This window comes from Miscanthus floridulus, chromosome 7, assembly GCF_019320115.1.
Source record: "Miscanthus floridulus cultivar M001 chromosome 7, ASM1932011v1, whole genome shotgun sequence".
NCBI lineage: Eukaryota > Viridiplantae > Streptophyta > Magnoliopsida > Poales > Poaceae > Miscanthus > Miscanthus floridulus.
The window spans coordinates 91436253-91456781 of record NC_089586.1 but is presented as its reverse complement, the minus strand read 5'-3'; the positions used below and the strand labels follow the sequence as shown (position 1 = coordinate 91456781).

General features: G+C 43.9%; 2 protein-coding genes across 2 annotated transcripts; both read right to left on the bottom strand.

Annotated features, from left to right (window-relative positions):
* Positions 1-12026: 12026 nt before the first annotated feature.
* LOC136465845 (protein FAR1-RELATED SEQUENCE 5-like) lies at positions 12027-15287 on the bottom strand. The gene is made up of 6 exons (XM_066464423.1): positions 15000-15287; positions 14092-14294; positions 13567-13952; positions 12978-13441; positions 12712-12865; positions 12027-12451 (listed from the first exon to the last, which is right to left on the bottom strand). Exons 1-6 carry the CDS (start codon positions 15285-15287, stop codon positions 12027-12029), a joined length of 1920 nt encoding a protein of 639 aa, XP_066320520.1.
* Positions 15288-18532: 3245 nt separating this feature from the next.
* On the bottom strand, positions 18533-20086 carry LOC136463802 (uncharacterized protein At4g06744-like). Its single transcript, XM_066462784.1, has one exon. The coding sequence runs from the start codon at positions 20027-20029 to the stop codon at positions 18755-18757; it is 1275 nt and encodes a 424-aa protein (XP_066318881.1). The 5' UTR covers positions 20030-20086; the 3' UTR covers positions 18533-18754.
* Between the last annotated feature and the right edge of the window lie 443 nt (positions 20087-20529).

Here is a 20529-nt window from a genome sequence, read left to right as displayed (position 1 = left end):
TGTTGCACATGTTGCTATGGCTATACACGCATGTTTTAAGCGTTTCATCTGTTTCAGACGTATGTTGCAAATGTTTCATTTGGTTATTTCAAAAGTTGATATTAGGGAAGCACATGCTGCTGCTGCTGCTAATGCGCCGCCGTGGGTCACCGTGCGTGCCTCCTGGTGTTGCTGCGTGCATGCAGGTGTGTGAAACAGAGAGGGCTCGGGGTGGGCCCGTGCATGCATGGGCCCGTGCGGCCTCCGGAGCAGGATTGGTGTGGGGCGAGGGAGCTAGATGCGTCAAGCGCGGGCAGGTGAGCACCGCCGGTAGGCGCTAGCAAGTCCGTTACTTGATCAATATTTGGGATGAAATTAAGTTTCCTTTCTGAAGGTGCTATAGCCCTCATTCCAAACAGTATTGCGACTCACCCAAATGTTAGTGACACACATCTCTTGCTAAACGTCCACACTTTATAGCCCACACAACACCACCATTTTCCCGGTAAACAAAAAAGTCATTATGCGCTCTGATCAGCAGCCGAAACTTGGGTCCAGTTTAGTTCTCTCCCAAAATGCCAAATTTTTCAAGATTCCCCGTCACATCGAATCTTTGGACGCATGCATGAAGTATTAAATATAAATAAAAAATAAAACTAATTACACAGTTTAGACGAAATCCACGAGACGAATCTTTTAAGCCTAATTAGACTATGATTGGACACTAATTGCCAAATAACAACGAAACTGCTACAGTGTCATTTTGCCAAAAATTTCGGCATCTAAACATGCCCTTGGGCGAAATTCATGTCAACCTGAGCGTATTCCTCCATGAAGGTCCTTGGGTCAGGGCAGGTTTAGATCATGTATCCTATGTCATCAACATTGGTACTTCTATTCCAAAATCTACTCTTTTTAGCTTTGAAAATTATTTGGTGAGTTTTGATGACTTCTGGAATTGCAAAGCCGCACTAGAATATTGCTCTGGCTACTATGCTAATGTAGCCTAGGACACATGGACAAATGCAGCCAATATTCACTTTGCAAGGCAACTGAACTTGTAATTGATCAATAATGGGTGCACAAATAGGCTTCCAGTTGACCACTTGGAATGTGTATAACCTAGGTCATTTGAAGAAATGCAGTCCCTTTCAATTTGCATAGATGTACGTAGAGCCCATAATCGTCCAACGAAGAGTCGAAACAGTGCCACTTTGCATGTTCGAGAAAAAGAAACAGTGTCACTTTTTCATACTTACATTACATGAAGGAAATATAAAGCAACCGAAGTCGGAGGTTTCCATGCCGATGGAAGAAATCGTCCCAGATGGCAGGGGCAACAGAAGGCGGCAGCGGCGTTCGGGCCTCTGGGGAGGCTGCAGAAGAGGAGATGAGAAGAACGGCCGCTGGAGAAGAGAAGGAAACGAGGACTAGAGGAGACATCACCCTTTTCTGGATCCCTGCAGGCTTTTGGACCACAACCTGCTGGAGACCTGTGATCTTTGTTTGGGCTGAGCTGAACTGGACTGGTGTTGATACAGGTGTAATGTATTATCTATATACGTTTGGCCAATATTGGCCTATCCCTATCTTAATTAAAAAGAGTCTCCACGTTAATTTTTATGGTCTAAAAATTACTAGATTAATTAGAGAAAATAAAATGAAAGTGTTCCTAAATCTATTGATAAATTGCCTACCACTGGGATTATGCAAAAAGTTAGCTGAAAATACCCTTATACCTATTATGTTATTATTACTCTCTAGTGCCATTAATAAGAAAAATATGAATTCGACCAAATAAAGGAAAAATATAAATCCAACCACATATGTACATCATGCTCTACAACTTTGAAAATAAAATGAATAATATATGATAAAAATGCAAAAAGAGATAAAAATCCAACACAACAGAATAACTCAATGTAAGGTCAAAATGTGTTGACACTTAGGGTACTACACGTTGTGGTGTTAAGTGGTAAATGGCATCAGATTGTGTATCCTAGCAGATGACAAGATGAATACAACAAAACAAAGGCATCCCCATTTGCATTTATTACAATTGATATTGACGAAACCACAATCGAACCGAAGGAGACATGCATTTTGTTTCTGTTCTAGGCTAGCTTGGGCCTATAGCCTAAGGCAAAAAAAAGTAAACCATGCAGCGAGAAGTAGCACACAATATCTAGCGTGATAAGAAATGACAATGAAGGCATCAAGCACCGAGCATAAGATAAGATTGAATAGTAAAGGAGGATATAGGTTGTGGCTCCATATATCGAGGCGTATGCTAATATAAGATCAAGGGATAGCTTGCAAAACGCTAATGATGGAACACCTATACTTCAATTAAAAACATTGATGAAGTCTTGATAGTGAGAGTATATGTTAAGTTGCATTAGGATTGAACACCATGATAGTTGCACAATTTGCACAGGCCACTTTGCTAATTTTAACAAAAGACAATCTTGTAAAGCATAATTGGAGAGACGAGAGTTGTTGTATTTGCAAGAAAGAGAGAGAAACTATTCAGCATTTTTTTTTTCATTTGCCACATAGCAGACTTTGTTTGAAGGGTATTTAAAACTGCTTTTGGTTTACGTCATCTGTCAAGGAACCTTGCTGTTTGTTTTTTGTCCTTGGCTTCAATAAGTAACTCACAATTTGCATTCTCAAGTTTGTGTGAGAGCAAGAATAATCATTAGGTCTACGTCCGGTTGATCCTGACTTGGTTTTTGACAAAAAAAAGATACTATATTCTTATTTATGGTTTTTTAGGGCCACTATATATATATATATATATTACACCTGGGTGCATTCTATATAGAGAATGCACCCAGGCCAAACCGACCGACGCGCGCGCCCATCTGGTCCAGCCCGCACGCGCCCAAGGCCGCCTCGCCCGCACCACCTGGTCCGCACGCCCGCACGCTCCAGCAAACCGCCTCCACTCCCTCTGTTCAGTTTCCGTTGCTCTTTTCCTCGCGAGGAACCGCCGTCGCTCACGCTGCGCCGCCGCTCCGCCGAGAGAAAACCGCCCCCATTGCTCCGCCGAGAAAACCGCCCCCACTCGCCCTTCATTTTTGTCGCTGCTCCCCCACCCCGTACTCCCCCACACCCCCGCGCTCTCCATTTGCCGCTTCGCGTGCTGCGGTTTTCCGCTCTCCATTTGCCGCTCTTCGGATTTCTGGACCTAGGGTTCGAGCGTCGCCGTGTTGAGGCGCTCAAATTCGAATCCGCCGCTTTTTATCCCGATGTAAGTCATCCCCCATTCCCTATCCCTACTTAATTTTGAATTGAATTCGTTTTAACTGGCTATTACGCTCGTTTGTAATCGGCTTTTTTATGGTTTGTTTGCAATTTAGAGGATCCATGGGGCAATTGCAATTGTAACCATATTAGTACTTAATTTTTTAATTTTTGCGATGACTTGTGTAACTAGCCTATTTGTCCTTATGTTTGCAACTGGTAGGGTGTTGTAGTTGTAAATGGTCGACAATTCATCTGAAATTCAACTAATTTTGTAACTGTTGCTGCAACTCACTTAATCTGAAGGTGCATCTCTAGTGTTTTATCGGTTACAATTGGTTGACAATGCTGGTTTGTTCATTTCTGGGTTCTAATATGTAGAGGATACTGTTCGATTTTTGTTTTGTTTTGATCTATGGCTCATGGGCTCAAAACGACACCATTTTTTCATGGGTTCTAATATATGCATGAATTGAGACTTTTTTGTTTTCGATAACCTTATAAGTGTTGATGGACATAGTACATATGTCGGACTCAAAACCTTTCATGTTTTGCTCTTGATGACTTGTGTAACTAGCTTCTAACCTTAGTTGTAACTGGGAGGGTGTTCTAGTTGTAATTTGTTGACAATTCATCTAAAACTAAACTAAAATTGTAACTGTTGCTACATCTGGCTTTTTCAATCTTTTTTGAAGGTGCAAGTGTAGTGTTTTATTGGTTGCAAATGGTTAACAGTGCAATTTTATGTTTTATTCTCTTTTTTTTGTGCAACTGGCTTTTTTTCTGATGTGTATTTTTTTTTCAATGGCAGTGGTTATAATGAATTCGGAAGGGAATGTATCAGGTTCCTAGGGCAGTGACCCTCCCCGGCGTTCCTCCCGTGTTGCTTCGCATGAGCAGAATGTATCAGGTGCTCAGGGCAGTGACCCCCCCGGCGTTCCCCCCGTTTTGCTCCGCTAGAGCCAAAAAGGCTGAATGTATACAAGTCGAAGGGCAGGAAGAAGAGATTAAGGCTCCCCAGTCCACCCCGACCTAATGTTGAGAGTGAAGTGCATGAACGACAGGAAAGAGAGCAAGATCCAGATTTTGATCTTGACACTGATGGTGACGCAGGGAGTGAACAACATGGAGAGGATGATGCCGAGGCTGGCGGCGATGGTGACACTGGTGCTGATGGTGATGGGGATGCAGTGAATGTAGCCAATAAGAAGAAGCCCCACAAGCAGCCTCTTGCAATTCGTTGCTCTCCTTCAAAATTTCATGAACTTCTCAAAGCTCTCCCTGCTGACCTCGAAGATATAGTAAAGGCAAGGGGTTTTGGTGGATTGTTGGGATTCAAACCAACCTGCCTGGATAGGAAGTTGCTCACCTGGCTTATGTTGAGGCTTAACCTAGAAACAATGAAATTAGAGCTTGGTGGTGGTAAAGTGATTGATGTTAATGAGCACACTGTTTGGTGTCTGTTCCAGATACCCAAAGTTGGCGGTGACCCACCTTATATGTCTGACGCTGAAGCTCGTGTTAGGCGAAATGAGTTGGGAGAACAAATCTGTCCCAGTACATACAAAAGGCTAGGTATCAGGATTGCGGATATTGTGGATGGACTGAAGAGCAAGAAGCTCACGGGGGATTTGGGTCTCAGGGCATTTTTTATGGCTGTATTCCAGTCTCTACTTTTCTCAAACACTGATAGTTGCATCAGGCTTGAGGATGTTACATATACTGAGGATCTGGACAACATTGGCAAGAATAATTGGTGCAAAGCAGTAGTGGACAACCTTAGCAAAGCTGCACGTTTGTATAAAAAGGATTTCGCGGTGAAGGGCGTCCATGCACCTCTCAAAGGATGCGGTATTTTTCTTATGGTAAGTTTTTGTTGCATTTACTGGCTGTTGTGACACTAGTAGTTTTCCCCTGGTTGTGTAGTAGTTTCTCCAAAAGCACACATTTTGTTCATGGCAAGAGTTGCAAATGGGGTCATGGCACAGTAGTAATTGTGTTGTAGTTTTGTTGCAATTGGGTCATTTTTCCAGTAGCAATTGGTCTCCTGTTGATATTTTCTTATCTAGCATTCTTTATATTTTTGACTTGTAATTTTCTGCAGTAGTTTTTGTTGCATTTACTGGCTTGTTACACTAGTAGTATTTTTTCTGGCTGTGCATTTAGTTTCTCAAGAGTTGCTAGTGGGGGTCATGACACCATAGCAACTGTGTAGTAGTTTTTGTTGCAATTGGGTCATGTCTCCAGTAGCATTTGGTCTACTGTTGTTTTTTTTTGTCTATCATCCCTTGTATTTTTTACTAGTATTTTTCTGTAGTAGTTTCCGTTGCATTTTTACTGGCTTGTTACACTAGTAGTAATTCTCTGGCTGTGTAGTAGTTTCTCCAAAACACATATTTGTTCACGGGGCAAGAATTTGGAACTGGGGTCATGGCACCAGTATCAACTGTTTAGTAGTTTTCTGTTGCAATTGGTTCATGTCTCTAGTAGTAATTGAATTGTTTATGTCATCAGTAGCAATTGTGTAGTTGTTTTCTGTTGCAATTGGGTCATGTCTTCAGTAGTAATTGGTGTCCTGTGTGTGTTTTTGTTTTGTCTTTTTTTATACATGCAGATGCTATACGTCGATCACTTGCAGCATGGGCTACAGGTAGACTCGTTCGTGCTCCCCCGATGTGCTATTTTGGATAGCAAAATTATCGACAGAATTACAACATTGGATCACAGGGGAGATGTTCCAGAAGATGCTATTGAATATGGCAACCTCAGGGTAAGATGCTGATAATCTGTTTTTTCTTTTTTTTTTTGATTTTTTTTCTTTTTTGCATGTTTTTTTATCCAGTATGTGATTTTACGTTTCGGATAACCAGTTTTATTTTTTTTGTTTTTTAAAAACCTGCAGTTGAGAAGCATCGCCGCCACATGTTATACACCCCCCGCTTTTGTCCCAGCTGCTCCTACTATTGCTGCCCCTCGCCCTGTTCTTGCTCTTGAGGGAGCTTCTTATGCTACTGGTACCTCAGCAGACGTGGCTGGCACACATCATCCCCCTGGCGGGCATGCTGCCATGGAGCTTCAGCCTCCTGTTCTACACCAATACCCGAGCTTCCGTACTGCTTTTGGCCAGAGCATTGCTGATGTAGTTGGAAGAAGTAGGAAGTCAGAGGCGCTTAAGATATTGAAGGCTTTTGATGACAGTACTGCCTAGGCCCAGACCTACGCGACCAAGGCTGCTCATTACATTACTATGGCCAACGATCTAATGGCAAAAAGTCATCACGAGTGCTTCAGTGCTATTCAGAAGCTTCTTGCTGATTCCCATGCTGGTAGGGAAGCTGCTAATGAGCGTAGGAGGGGAAAGAGGAGGAAGAAGAGTAAATCTGGAGCATCAGGTAGTTTGTTGCAGTTTTCAACGTATTCACATTGCAATTACTAACATATATATATGTGTTGCAATTGTGTGTCATACTAGTTTTGAAATTTTTATTATCAATTTGTTTGCAAGACTAACAAATTTTTGGGTATGCAGCAGCAGCTAAATCAGCTGTTGATGAAGATCAACGCAAAGCAGTAGGTGACGAAGATGTTCTAGAAGAAGAAAATGTTGGAGCAAATTCTGGAGGAGGTACTTTTGTTGCATTTTGTCTTTGTTTCATTTTTCAATTACGACATTATCTGTGTTGCAATTGGGGGGCAGGGGGCCAACAAGCTTACGTGGGGTGTCTATTTGTTTGGTATACAGGAGGAGAGACTAGCGGAGGACATATTCCAGATGTTGAACCACCACTAGGTTCTCTTTTTTTTTGTTGCAGTTTTGTCTTTTTGTTTTCATGTTGCAATTACAACCATTATCTGTGTTGCAATTGGGGTGCAGGTGGGCCAACAAGCTTACGTTGGGTGTCTATTTTTTTTGGTATGCAGGAGGAGAAACTAGTGGAGCTGGATTTGGCCAAGATGATTTTCATGAAGAAGAATTCGATGGAGATGGATTTGGCCAAGGACGTGATTCAGACCATGATATTGGCCAAGGACCTGAAGGCGGAGATGGAGATGGCCAAGAAGGTGCTGGAAAAGGACCTGAAGGCGGAGACCGAGATGGCCAAGAAGGTGCTGAAAAAGAATCTGAGAAAGGACCTGAAGGCGGAGACCGAGATGGCCAAGAAGGTGCTGACAAAGAATCTGGTGCAGGAGGAGAGGGCAAAAAAGATGCTGGAGAAGGTGGAAATATTGGAGGTAATCCTCGAATACTTATGTTGGAATGGACGAAATCACCATGTAATTTTTTTGTTATTCTTTTTCATATTTTTTTGTAATCACCACTAGTATTTTTCTTCCTATGTAGTACTGGGTCATGGCACCAGTAGCAACTGTGCCGTAGTTTCTGTTGCAATTGGGTCATGTCTCCAGTAGCAATTTTTGGTCTCCTGTGTTTTGTCTTTTTGTTTTTTATACATGCAGATGCTATACGTCGATCTCTAGCAGCATGGGTACAGTTATAAGTGTTTTTATCTAACATCCTTTGTATTTTTGACTAGTATTTTTTCTGTAGTAGTTTTTTGTTGCATTTTTTTATTGGCTTTTTTTGTTACACTAGTAGTATTTCTTCAAACACACATTTGTTCATGGCAAGAGTTGCAAATATGGGTCATGGCACCAGTAGCAACTTTTGTAGTAGTTTCTGTTACAATTGGGGTCATGGCACCAGTAGCAACTGTGCAGTAGTTTCTGTTGCAATTGGGGTCATGTCTCTAGTAGAATATGCATTTGCAATGTGGTAGGGTCCTACAACCTTAATTATTCCAGCTTATATTTTCCTTTTTTTCAAAGTTACAGATCCTCATTCTCGAATTCGTGAACCAGTTAACACTGAGTCAAGCAGCGATAATGTTGATGCCCAGTCATCTCAGATTAGCCCCCACACACGCCGCCAACACCTAGCAGCAATGTTGATGACCAGGAGAAAGGCATATCAAGTAATTCTTTTATATGAATCTCCCTCTTTTTTTTGGCTATATTCATTATGAGTTTTTTTTCTTCCGTTTTGCCATGTTAATTCTTATATACTTTTCTTTTTCATTTACCCCTAGCACCGCTTCCATTGCGTGGTCCTTCGAAGGGGTTGGAGTCCATAATTAATCAGCTGGAAACATCTATGCTTGGTGATCCCTCCACTGACCAGGTGACATGATGATCACTTCATAGTGTAGTAATTCTTGTAGCATAAATATTGTAATTGGATTGTCTTATTGGTTGCAATTTGTATTCCACATAACATAACCAGTGAGATTGGAGGTGCATCCAGGCAACCACAACCACAGCCTACCAATCCTGAAGTTGAGACACCGAGAAAGGAGGCATCTGATCACATGGAGGATCCCTTGACAACCTCAAGCACCGTCCACAAAGTTAGCAAATTTGCTGTAAGCTATTTATGACAAACACACACACAATTATTTTTTTTATGCAGGCAGCTTTTTTTCTCGTGTCTGTTTGCATATATATAGCTTTTTTTTTCTAATAGTTTGCAGCTCACTATAATTTTCCATTTTTTTCCAAGCCTCTTCGTGGTGGTCATAAGAAAGCGAAAGCTGTTCGGGCACCTGCCGGGAACAAGAGGTCTCTTGCTCGTATGAAGAAAGAGCAGGAAGCGCGCCACGCTCAACATGAGAAATATCTGTGTCAGATGCGCGATGAAGCCAATGTAGAGATTGCCATGTTGAAGAGCAGTGTCGTTGGTGAGGAAGGGCCCAGCGGAGCTGCATCTGATGCATCTTTTCTAGATGATCCAATTGAAGACATAAATTGCTTAACCCCACCTATCCGGTTGTCTCAAGAGGAACGTGAACAAGGATCACAAGACTTCAATCAGTTCCAAAAGATGATCTTCAAACATGTGGGAGAGCGGTTGAAGAAGAAGCCAAGGAAGTACATATCGCCTTTCCTAATTCCCAACAACCGCCCGAAAGTACCATTGGCAAAGGCTCTAGCTCTGAGGATCAAGATCGCGTCTGATGAGAAGCTAAGAGAGTAATCACCCACATATCATTGTTGCAAACGACATACATCAGTGTTGCAATTAGCTTCCTATCTTCTGATTTTTTGATTTTTTTGTAACATATTCTGTTTCTGCCCACTACACAGGATGGCTCTGATTGATTTCAGCATCTTTTGCTCTTTTGACGGCAATGATCTACTTACCAGTTTTGCGGATGACAAAGATGGTGACTCTTCTGTTCTAGATTTCACTGTTCATTGTCTCCGTTATGATGATATTGTCCACAAGGAAAATTCAATCGGATATAGGCTGTTCCTCACCACCGGCTTCTATGTGAGTTTTTACTGAACCCCCATACACACTTTTCTTTTTTGCACATTAGCTGCTGTTTTAATCTTCGCATATTTTGTTTTCTCCAACACCTGGTAAATGGCATTAACAGCGTCTACACAGATGATGGAAAAACTGAGACTCAAGAATTCACTATATTAAGATAGCACCTTGAGAATAAAGTCGAGCATTATCCTGATTTAACCAGAGCAAAGCTGGTTAGTATCTGATTATTTGATTGGTTTTGCTTTTCTCTCTCTTTTTAATGATTTTTGGAACTGGCCACAACTGATGCATCATACTCAACTGATGTGTAATTAACCAGCAAAGTAGTCCCACTGCAAATGTTGATTAACCAGGTTGCAATTGTGTCACATCCCATGTTGCAAACGGTGTACAGTAGGTGTAGAGAACAACTATTTTTTGTTTACTCAACTGATGCATCATACTCAACATACGCATGCAGATATTTATTCCAGTATGTGTTGGGAAGCATTATTTTGTTTACTGCATCAATCAAATTCACAATCGGATCGATATCCTGGACTCAATTGACTATTTTTGGGCGGACACTAGCCCTGCATCACGCCACGAGCCCATTTTTGAGAAGATCCCCATCATAAGTGCTGTATTCCAGAAGGTCAGCAAGAAAAAATTCCCTCAAATTGAGAAATGGAGCAGGCCATTCGTTGAGGTCCCAAAACAAGGCGGGCCCAGTGATTGCATGTTTTTCCTTTGGAAATATATGGAATTTTGGGATGGCGAGAAGCTGAACATTGACATCAATCCAGTGAGCATTTCCTTCTTTTTTGCCCCCACATTTTCTTTGTGTTCAAATGTATATATGATCTGCATGTTCTACTATCATTTTCAGCAGTCTCAAATGTTCTTTTTTTTCTTTCTTCTTCACTGTGTTTTTAGTTCAAGGGCATGATATACAGGGTAGAGCTCATGCACTACTTGGTGTTTCATCCACTGAACCAGGCTGACCTACCTGACGAACTGGATGTTTATAGGATTGGTGGAAGGAAGATACTTTGGGATACCGAGCAATGATGAACTTTCACGACATGTTGTTTTTGTTTTGTGTGTCATTGATGTTTATCAGCATCATGCACATTGTGTTTTTTCAGTACGATGATATCTGTGTATGTTTACACTGTTTGAAAACTATGTGTCATAACTTGCAACTCCTCGAGCACTCGTGTTGTAACTGGTTCAAAGACTTGTTGTAAATTGCAACTCCTCCCTGATGACATCTAAATGATGCAGCAAATTTGTTATTAATAACAAGGTTGCATATGTGTCATAACTTGCAATGCTTTTGTGCATATGTTGTACATAATCGTTATATTTCTTCTTATTTATTTAAGCTGTACTATACCGTGTCCCATCGTTTTGCTTACGAATACATACAACTCGATCAATTAACCAGAAAACTTAGTGGAGGCTGGAATTGGTTGTCATACTAAGATAATTAACCAGGTTGCAATTAACCATGTTGCAATTCGTAATTAACCAGGTTGCAATTGCGTCACATATCATGTTGCAAATGGTGTACAATAGGTGTGAAATTTTGTATTAACCTGAGACTTTTTGCCATCATTCTCATTCTATTTTTTGCTTTTCCCAGAATTGGTTCTTAAACTAAGAATTAACCAGGTTTGTAGTTAATCAGGTTGCAAATGGTAATTACCTAGATTGCAACTGCGTCACACCCATGTTGCAAACGGTGTACAATAGGTGTAGAGAGCAACTATTTTTTGCCAGCATTCTCATTATATTTGATGTTTTCCAGAAACAGCAACTAGCAAGTATTCAAAAACAAACAAGCATGTGTTTCAAAGATGTAATCATATAGTTTTTAATTTATACACATGTAATCTATAATTTGTAGAGGTTATAATCTACACATGCCACACTATGTGTTTTACAGCAAGAAAACACAAAGGACTTTTTTGTTTTTTTTGGTCCAGCACTTTTACTCGTTGTAGTTCACACGCGGAGCTCTCCCCCATGGCCTCTGGTTGCTGAACCTCTTCCTCTTCCAGCCCCTCTGCGCGCAGAGCTGGTTGGTTGTGTTTTAGCAACTTTAGCAACATCTACATCACTTTCTTCATGCAGATCCCTCACTATCTTTGGCTGCCCTCTTTTCCTGGAGGCCCAGCATTTGCTTTAGCACTCTTTTCGTGGAGATGCATTTCTGCTGCCTTGCTTTGATCGGGGTTTATCGGACATGTCGTGACGTAATGTGAACCCCGGACCCCACACCCGCTGCATTCCTTGTTACCATAGTTTTCTTTGTCATATGTGCTGAACGGGATACCATCACGTGGAGGCTCAACTTCATTTTTCCTTTTCTTCCCTTTGCCTTTTGTGCGTGCTACAGGGGGCTCAATCAGCAACAATCCATCATGCAACAGCGCTGATGATGGCTGCGATCCAGCGCTACCATTATCAGGTTGTGTTGTTGTCACCACTGATCCAGTGCCGACGGCCCACTGCCAAGCGACCCATTAGCTGTGGTGTCATCATTAGCAGGGTGTGCTGTTGTCGCCACTGATTCAGTTGCTGACAGCCCACTACCTGGCGACCCATTCTCCATTCTTCTTGGAAACATTTCAATTCCTGGGATGATCTTGTCCAGCTGCCTATTTGTCTCTTGAGAAGCACGATCTGACCTACTTCCTGCCCTTCCGAGCTTCATTAACTTAGGTAGCAAGCTGGACATCCGGGTCTGTTCTTGGCTTGCTGCTGGACCAATTAGCACGCCGTCATGCCTATCCCACGTAACTTCTTGCCTCGCACTACGAGTGTACCTTTTCCGGATGTACTTCTCTGGGATTTTCCTGACCTGCGGGTGGGTGAAGGCTCTTATAATATGCATGCAGAATAGCCCTGTAATTTTTTTAAAAACAACAGATGCACATGTCAGAAGTTGCAATCATTTGTATGATACATGTTGCAACTGTGTGCCCACGAAGTTGCAATTGGAGCTTTTAACAATATTTTTTCAGATCCGCGCATACCTGTGTGTTCCCATTGTTTGCATTCGCATCTATATTCACCATTGTCCTTATCAGCAACCACCTTGAATTCATGTTGTGCCTAGCAGAAGCTCCCTCCCCCTTGTTCAGGCTTCACCAACCACCCATTACTCATCTGTGGGTCTGGATCAGGGCGAATGACAAATGCTGTGCTGTTATTGTACTGCTTTTTGTACTCTTGTATATGGTCTAGTGTACACTCTGCATAGCTGCTCATCAAATTTTGCTTTGCAAGCCCGCACCACCTCAGCCTGCATTTAGCAATCTTTATTTTTTAGTATGTTTGTCTTTTTTTGCAATTAGAATATGGACTGTGTTGTAACTGGGGAACAGTAACCATTGCAAATGCCATGTGATTTTTTTTGTTTTTCTTTTACCTGTGCATAATGTGTCTCTCCTGCGTCCATGTGGTCAGCGTGCTGGAGTGAGTCTAGCATCCTTCTAGCGAACATGTGCAGGCTAGTGCTCTCACTAACATAGCCATCTTTGAGCACCCTGTTCTGGCTCTCCGATCGTTGCGTCGACGTCATCCTACCACAATACATCCCCTTGAAATAAGCAGCTATCCACCTCTCCCTCTTATCCCACAGGGCTCTAATGGCAGGATGATCAGCAATGCCACACTCATCAACTAGCTTCTCCCATTCAACCTCAAATTGTGTCGGGCCCAATGGATAGTTTATCAACGATTCAAGCCTTTCCTTCAAGTTTTTATCCTTGTGCTCGGTGTACAGCTGGTCCAACTCAAACTCCCAAGGCCTTATTATGTGCCAGCGACAGTTTCTGTGTTGAGACTTGAAAAACACCAACTCAATTGCAACTTTCATTGCTGGATCTTCGTCTGATAAAAGACAGAAAACAGGGGGGAAACAGGATCAGCAACACACACAGCGGCATTTTGCTGCAGCAACTATACAATTTTTTTAGGTTGCAATCAGTCTTTTTAGAAAAGAAGATAAGGCTCACCCGTCAGGATAACATGAGGTTCCTGTCCACCCATGCAACTCTTGAACGTCTCAAACAACCATTTGAATGATCCAATCGATTCATCACCAATCAGAGCTTGTCCGAAGGTCACGTTCTTGAGGTTATTGTTGGCTCCAACAAACATCGCCAGCGGCATCTTCTTGCTGTTGGTTTTATGTGTCGTATCAAAGGTGATGGTGTCTCCAAAATCTTTGTATTCAGCTCTCTGGCTTGCATGACTCCAGAATATGTTTTTGATCACTCCAGTCTTTGGATCTGCATCCACATCCCAGTAGAAATATTCGTTGTTCTCCTTGCATTCTCTAAAGAACTGCAACGGCTTGTTAAGATCATCTTCTCTTTCCTCCCTAGCCTTCGCCGCCTTCCTGTGAACATTTAAAAAATATAGGGCAGTTTTGTTAGAAAAAGTTCAGTCACATGTTTTTTTGCAATTCAGATATGTGACATCTTACAATTCAGATATGTGACATGTTGCAATTCAGTGAAAAAAAAATCAGCACGTACATATTCTTTATGTCCTTCTCTGTAAAACCCCACATATGGCGACCATCATACAGATCCACCATCACATTCAATGATGCCTGATGTGGAACTCCGTTCCTTGTCATTATGTTAAATAAGTCACTCATGCCTTCTGCCATGTTCTTGTGCGCGTGCATGTATCTTGTCATCCTGGGAGACGGCTCAAGTTTGTGGTTGTGGGCTTCCTGCACATGGTCAAAGAACCAGAAATTGTGCTTCCCATCCTTCTTAACTTTCACATAAGCCGGGCAGCCGCATCTTCTCGATCCCTTTTCTGTTTTTGCTTCTTCTTCTTTATTTTTGCTCTCATGTTTCCCTTCCCTGTTGCAGACCCAATGATTTGTCTCCTTGCTTGTTCTCGCTGTCCTCAAACTGAACCCAGCCAGCTTTGCATAATCTTTGTAAAATATGTAAGCATCATTTTCTGTAGAGAATTGCTTGCCTCACTCTTGGCACTAACACAGCTGGTATAGTTGATTCCTGACAAAAGAAAACATACAAAACATGTGTGATTTTTTTTTTCAAAATAAAATGATGCAAACTCACTGGAAAATTCTCTGTTGCAATTACTACCATGTCTCTGTTGCAATTTATACCACATCCTAGTTGCAATCAGTTGCATTTTCTTTTTATCAGATCCATGGAAAAGCCAAACACAGGTGATTCAGTTTAAAACTCAAAGCCATGTGTAGCAATTACTACCACATCTCTGTTGCAATTACTACCAAATCTCTGTTGCAATTAGTTGCATTTTTTCCAGATCCATGGGAAAAGTCAGTGACAGGTTATTCAGTTTAATCCCAAAGCTGTGTCGCAATTACTACGAAAGCCGTGTCGCAATTAGTTGCACCCAGCACACAAATCACAGGTGATTCAAGCATTCAACTCACAGGCACAACATAAGGGAGGTCAAGTGCTTTTTTTACCGGGTAGAACAGCTGGTTGGCATCTGGAGTCACCATGTCCCCTGGAGCCAATGTCGCCGGCGGCGTGAGTGTCGTCGTATGGTGGAGGGGATCGCTTGTAGTTGCTGTTATCGGGGGAAGCATGGGTGTCGACGACAGCGGAGGCTCTCTCCGATGTGCTCGAATCAACGCAGCGACCCTCTCCGATGCCGTCGGTGGATCACGCAGGGCGAGCGGCCCAGCCTCGACGAGCGACGGCGGCGTTGGCCCCATCTCGATGCTGAAGGCGGGACGCGGGGAGGCGGCTCGCGCAGCGGCGCAGGGCGAGGAGCGCGGTGGTGCAGGGCGAGGAGCGCGCTCCCCTCAAGGCGCTCCGCCGATGGCGGCGGCGCCTCTACTGCGAGAGAGGGGGGCGTGGGGTGGGATGCGTTTTTTCCTCCTCAGGCGATCCCTTTTTCTGTTTCTGTTGTATTTCTTACTTGCCGTTCAAGACATCTCGTGCACACGCATATATGTTGCAACCAGAATAGAATCGAGGTTGCAATCACAAGACACACGGCGTTGCAATTGGCGCTCGATTCGGACGAATCGGATGCGCGCGGCCCATTTTTTGCGGGGAGGCGAGCGACCCACGTGCCGGCGGCTGCGCGCGGCCCACGCGCGGGTGGATGCGGGACCGCCCAGAATGGGCGTGGTCTGTTTTTGTCGGGCGCGGGGGCGGGAGGTGTTTTTGTGGTCTGTGCAATTGCTATATTAATTGCACCTTGTTGCATTTTAGCCTCGCGCGCGTGTGTGTATATATATATATATATATATATATATATATATATATATATATATATATATATATGGTCCAAGGAATATATGACCGACCCAAGTTAAACTGAGCAAGTCGTACCCTGGAGACCGTAACAATGGAATCTTTGCCAACCATGGGTGGTCGTGGTCTTCTCTAATAAACTTATGTTTAGATTGATGTGTCTTTTTTTTTTTGTATGTTGGAAGCTTTTTGAGAACTTGCTATTATTACTGAAGGCTGAAATTGTAATAAACATTAGTTGAATCCATGACACATGTAGAAACCGGCCAGAATATAACTTACATTTTCTAATAAAAAAGCCAACAAAGGTATTGAGCACGCTGAGCACTTTTATATTAGGGTGAAATGACCATGAGATATTAAATTTTTTCCGCATTACCATCTGGATATATATGAACTCTCAAAATTATCATCTACTAGTCCCTTTAACTTTTCAAGTAGTTCCCAAATCCAGACTTCGAATGAACCACTTGAGAAGTAAAAAAAAAATCTAGATGTTCAATTTGAGAGTTCGTGGATCATATAATAAGAATACGGGAAAAGTTTCACAAGCGAAGATGCATTATTTCAACAAACGTAAAAGCATCCAAACACACCTTATTTGGACCACTGCCACCGGTGAGCCTCGGCAGAACGTCACGACGCGGAGGGATGAACACTAGTGGCAGAACCAGGGGGCCAGCAGGGCGTGCCCCCTCCCAACCCAAACGGTGAAAACGTTTTTAATACCTCTATGAATCTTTTAATTTATAGCACAATATTGTATCTACTCATCCAATTTTTCATAATATTGTGATTTTTTGCTATAAATACTAACTGCATATGTAAGAATATTGAAAAAGTAATTGAGACATACACTAATGTATATATTTATCACACTCAGGGCTTGTTTGGCACAGCTCAACTTCACTGGTGAAACTGTTTTTGTTTTTTTGGGAAAACAGCTTCACAAGCAGTTTTTTTGTGAAGTTGAGCTGTTTTGGAAAAAAGTGTTTGACAAAATAGCTTCACCAACAACTCTTGAGGGAGAGAGCTGGGATAAGCTACTATTTTTAACTTTATCCCAACTCATGTCTTTGTGAGAGGAGAAAAACAGCTTCATGGAAATGAGTGTTTGAAAAAAAAACAGCTAAGCTATTGCGAGCTGTGCCAAATAGACCTTTAGATCATGTGTCATCATATTTGTCCGACCCCTCTTAATTACTGCTGGTTCCGCCACTGATGAGCACCCTGGCCGGAACACACACATACTAGATCTACCAAAGCAAGGTAAAGAGACACCACCATTGTCATTTGTCATGCATGGTACGGTTGTTGCCGGCGGGATCAACCGCAGAACGAACAAAACAACCAGGCCGGACATGCAACGGACACGAGCGCATATGTATGCACCTACTTACCTAACGACACGCAAATCTACACTCCATGAACACATGCAAATTATTGCACATACGACCGACGCAACCGACCCGATCTCCAGCTTTTTTGTGTGTGGCGTCTCATGCGAAGTGGCATATGCCACGTACGTAGTAGCTAGAGTGCGGCCGCCGAGCCCTACCTACCTTCGCATGCAACACCACGTCCGTGACACATGCGACGACGATGCTTTTTGCATGCATGCATGTTCGTCGGCGCCGGTGCTCGCAGGGCACGTACGTCTCCAGCGAGCGTGTGTAGTAGCACGGGATATTGCTATTGGTTCGACACGTCCAAACGACAGCGCCTCCAGCTTGCAAATGTCCCAGAGCGCGCGGCGTGACAGCGACAGGCTGACAAGTCGCGCGTCGTACCGTATGTGTGGCCCCCGGCGGGAGCCCGTAGCACAGCGCGTCATCAGCTGGCATTGACAACACGTCGTATAGAGGTGTGGGCCGGGTTCGATCCCGGCCAATTGAGCTGCATGGCCTGATGTTGTGGAGGCACACATACGAGTGAACCTTGGGTGGGGGTTGTTTGCATTGGGGTCTGATCTCGTTCAATCGTTTACTCCGGCGTTGATCATAGACATAAAAATACATTGAGGCTGTTTGGTTCACAACCATACTCTGCCACGCCACAACCGAGGTGATGCCACAAAAATCGGAGCAGATGTTTAGTTGTTGACGCAAACGAGGCAGCCACAGAAACTTTACTGAAGAAAAGGCGTGGAGTCTCGCCGCAAAGTGCCGTGTCAACAAAGTTCGCCAAACCTGCGGGGAGCCACACTTTGTTGCATCTTGGGCATGGCGAGCAGTGGCTGGCATCCAAACATCTTCATTATTCTGAGCTTAGCAAAGGCCAAATGATCAGTAAGGTATCGAATAATGTACCAGAAATCTGTGTAGTAGTCCTCCCTCCCATCGGAAATGTTGGGACATGGCTGCGTATCATTTGCTAAGCTCACTGCAACTCTAAACCATCAGGACTCTCAGGATCTCTATCGACACTCTTAGGCCTAATTTGGAAGCAAGGGGGAGCCAAACTCAGAGAGAGAAAACCTTCCATAGATAACTAAATGTCTTATTCAAATGACATCCCCATAGTTTGCTCACCCTGGAAAAAGTGAGGGATTCTAAGGGGATTTGAGTTTCCAAACTAGTCCTTATAGAACACTGGTGTCATGCAATAATTCTAATGTAGTAAGCCAGTAATGTTGTCCAAAGTCACTACCATATCCGAAATTTACACAGTTTAAGCAACATGGAAGTATGGAATATGCTTTTACTAAAACCACCAACACAACATTTTTCATAGAATAATGGACGTGGCAGTACAAATGATGGGATGATCTAGATGTGACAGCAACACACGTGCAATGCAAATAGACAACAATCACAACCACAACAACACACGCTAGTGTACACGCATGATGAATAAAAGAGACTAATAGCCAAATGACAGCAAGGGACTCTTGTTTCCTACTGCATGCCGATGTGGATCATCAGTCATGCAGAGTAGCGTACGTCACGTAGCTGGAGTAGTCCCTGACCTTCCTCTCCCCTGGCGCCGCCGCATCCATGGCAGCTGCGGCGGCGCATGTCACCTGGGTGCTCACCGCCGGGCACGTCTTTGGCTGGCTCTGAAACGCCGCGCACTCCGCTGGTCTCCTCTGGTTGGCGAGCCCCGGAATGCAGTTGTTCTTCACGTCCAGCACGCCGTCATTGATGAGCTCCGCGCATGCCGGCCCGACGGAGGTGAAGTAGTTGCCGGACAGTGTGAGATTGGCGAGGCGGCCGGCAGGACCGGCAAGCTTGCACACCGCGTCGGGCACCTGACCGTAGAGATGGTTCTCGGCAAGGTTGAGCTGCTCGACGCTGCTGAGGCACGAGAAGGATGCAGGGATCGGGCCGGTGAGCTGGTTCATGCCGGCATCGATAACGGCAGCCTTGTGGAACATGCCGAGCTCTTGGGGGAGGCAGCCGGATAGCTGGTTGTTGAGGAGGAGCACCTCGAGGAGGGAGTCTTGAAGGTGGCCGAACGATGGTGGGATTGGCCCGGTGAGCTTGTTGTTGGCCAGGGCGAGGTAGCTCAACTTGGAGAAGCCAATGTCTTCCGGCAGTGGTCCTGCTAGGTCGTTGTAGTTGAGAAGTACAGCTCTAGCATTTGTGCCACCAGATGGACTTATGTGCCCCCATCCCTTCTTGAATGGCTTCATAGTGACGTTTATTATGAGAGTAATGGCGCCCTTGATGCATGGTGCATTAAAACGTGTATTCGTATATGCATCGGCCATAGGATGAGCTGGAAGATCGTCAGTGACATTGAGATTGTACATGTATGGCAGAGTATTGAGGCGTGGGATGTCGCTGCCGAAGTAGTTGGAGGCAGCGTGGAAAAATGCGAGATCTGGCAGCTGGTCGATGAAACCCCGCAGCCTAGGTGCACGCAGGCCATAGCCATTCCAAATGATCCCCGTGACTGCGAGATCTTCAGGTTGCCCAGTTGGTGTGGCGCAATAGAAGCCAAGGTACCTTGTTTTGCCGCAGATGTCATGATCAGTCCAAGTGGCTGTGATGTTCTTCGGGTCGGAAGTAATGGTGCTCTTGAACCGCTGGATGACGAGGTAGGCATGGTAGAGACGCTCATTTGGGATGTATGAATATTGGCTTATCTTTTGTGGTTGTACTGGGTGAGCCGCGGGACCTGAAACTATCGCTGGAACATAGGAAAAGAGCACCAAGAGGAGGCATTGGGTTGGCAAACGGAGATTCAGCATTGTCTATGCTGAGATCATTTCTGGAACAGCTGCTTGGTTGGGGAGTTGGCCGCCTCGTTTGAGATAACAAATGGGGAGGCCTATATATATAGACAATACAGAACGTAGCATCTCTAATCAATACTGAGAAACGACCTCCACACTACGGGAAACACGTGATTTGCCGAGTGCAAAAATCTTTGCCGAGTGCCAAATTTCGGGCACTCGGCAAAGACCTGCTTTGCCGAGCGCCGCACTCGGCAAAATATGACACTCGGCAACTCGGCGTGGCACTCGGCAAAGACCTGCACTCGGCAAAGGTAGACACTCGGCAAAGATTGGTAGGGGCTTAACGGCATCCAGCGGCGTCCTCTTTGCCGAGTGCCCCCCGTTTGACACTCGGCAAATATTTTTTTTGCCGAGTGCCAAAACTTGGCACTCGGCAAAATAATTTTTTTTGGTTTTTTGCCACCAATTTTTTTGAAGCTTTAGTACACTACCACAAACAACATGTTTAAATT

Coding starts and splice junctions, on each gene's coding strand:
- LOC136463802 (XM_066462784.1), bottom strand. CDS start 20,029: ATGCTGAATCTCCGTTTGCCAACCCAATGCCTCCTCTTGGTGCTCTTT.
- LOC136465845 (XM_066464423.1), bottom strand. CDS start 15,287: ATGGGGCCAACGCCGCCGTCGCTCGTCGAGGCTGGGCCGCTCGCCCTG. Junction 13,953..14,091: donor GAGAAGGACATAAAGAATAT/GTACGTGCTGAT, acceptor AAATGTTCACAG/GAAGGCGGCGAAGGCTAGGG. Junction 13,442..13,566: donor ACCTCATGTTATCCTGACGG/GTGAGCCTTATC, acceptor GTCTTTTATCAG/ACGAAGATCCAGCAATGAAA.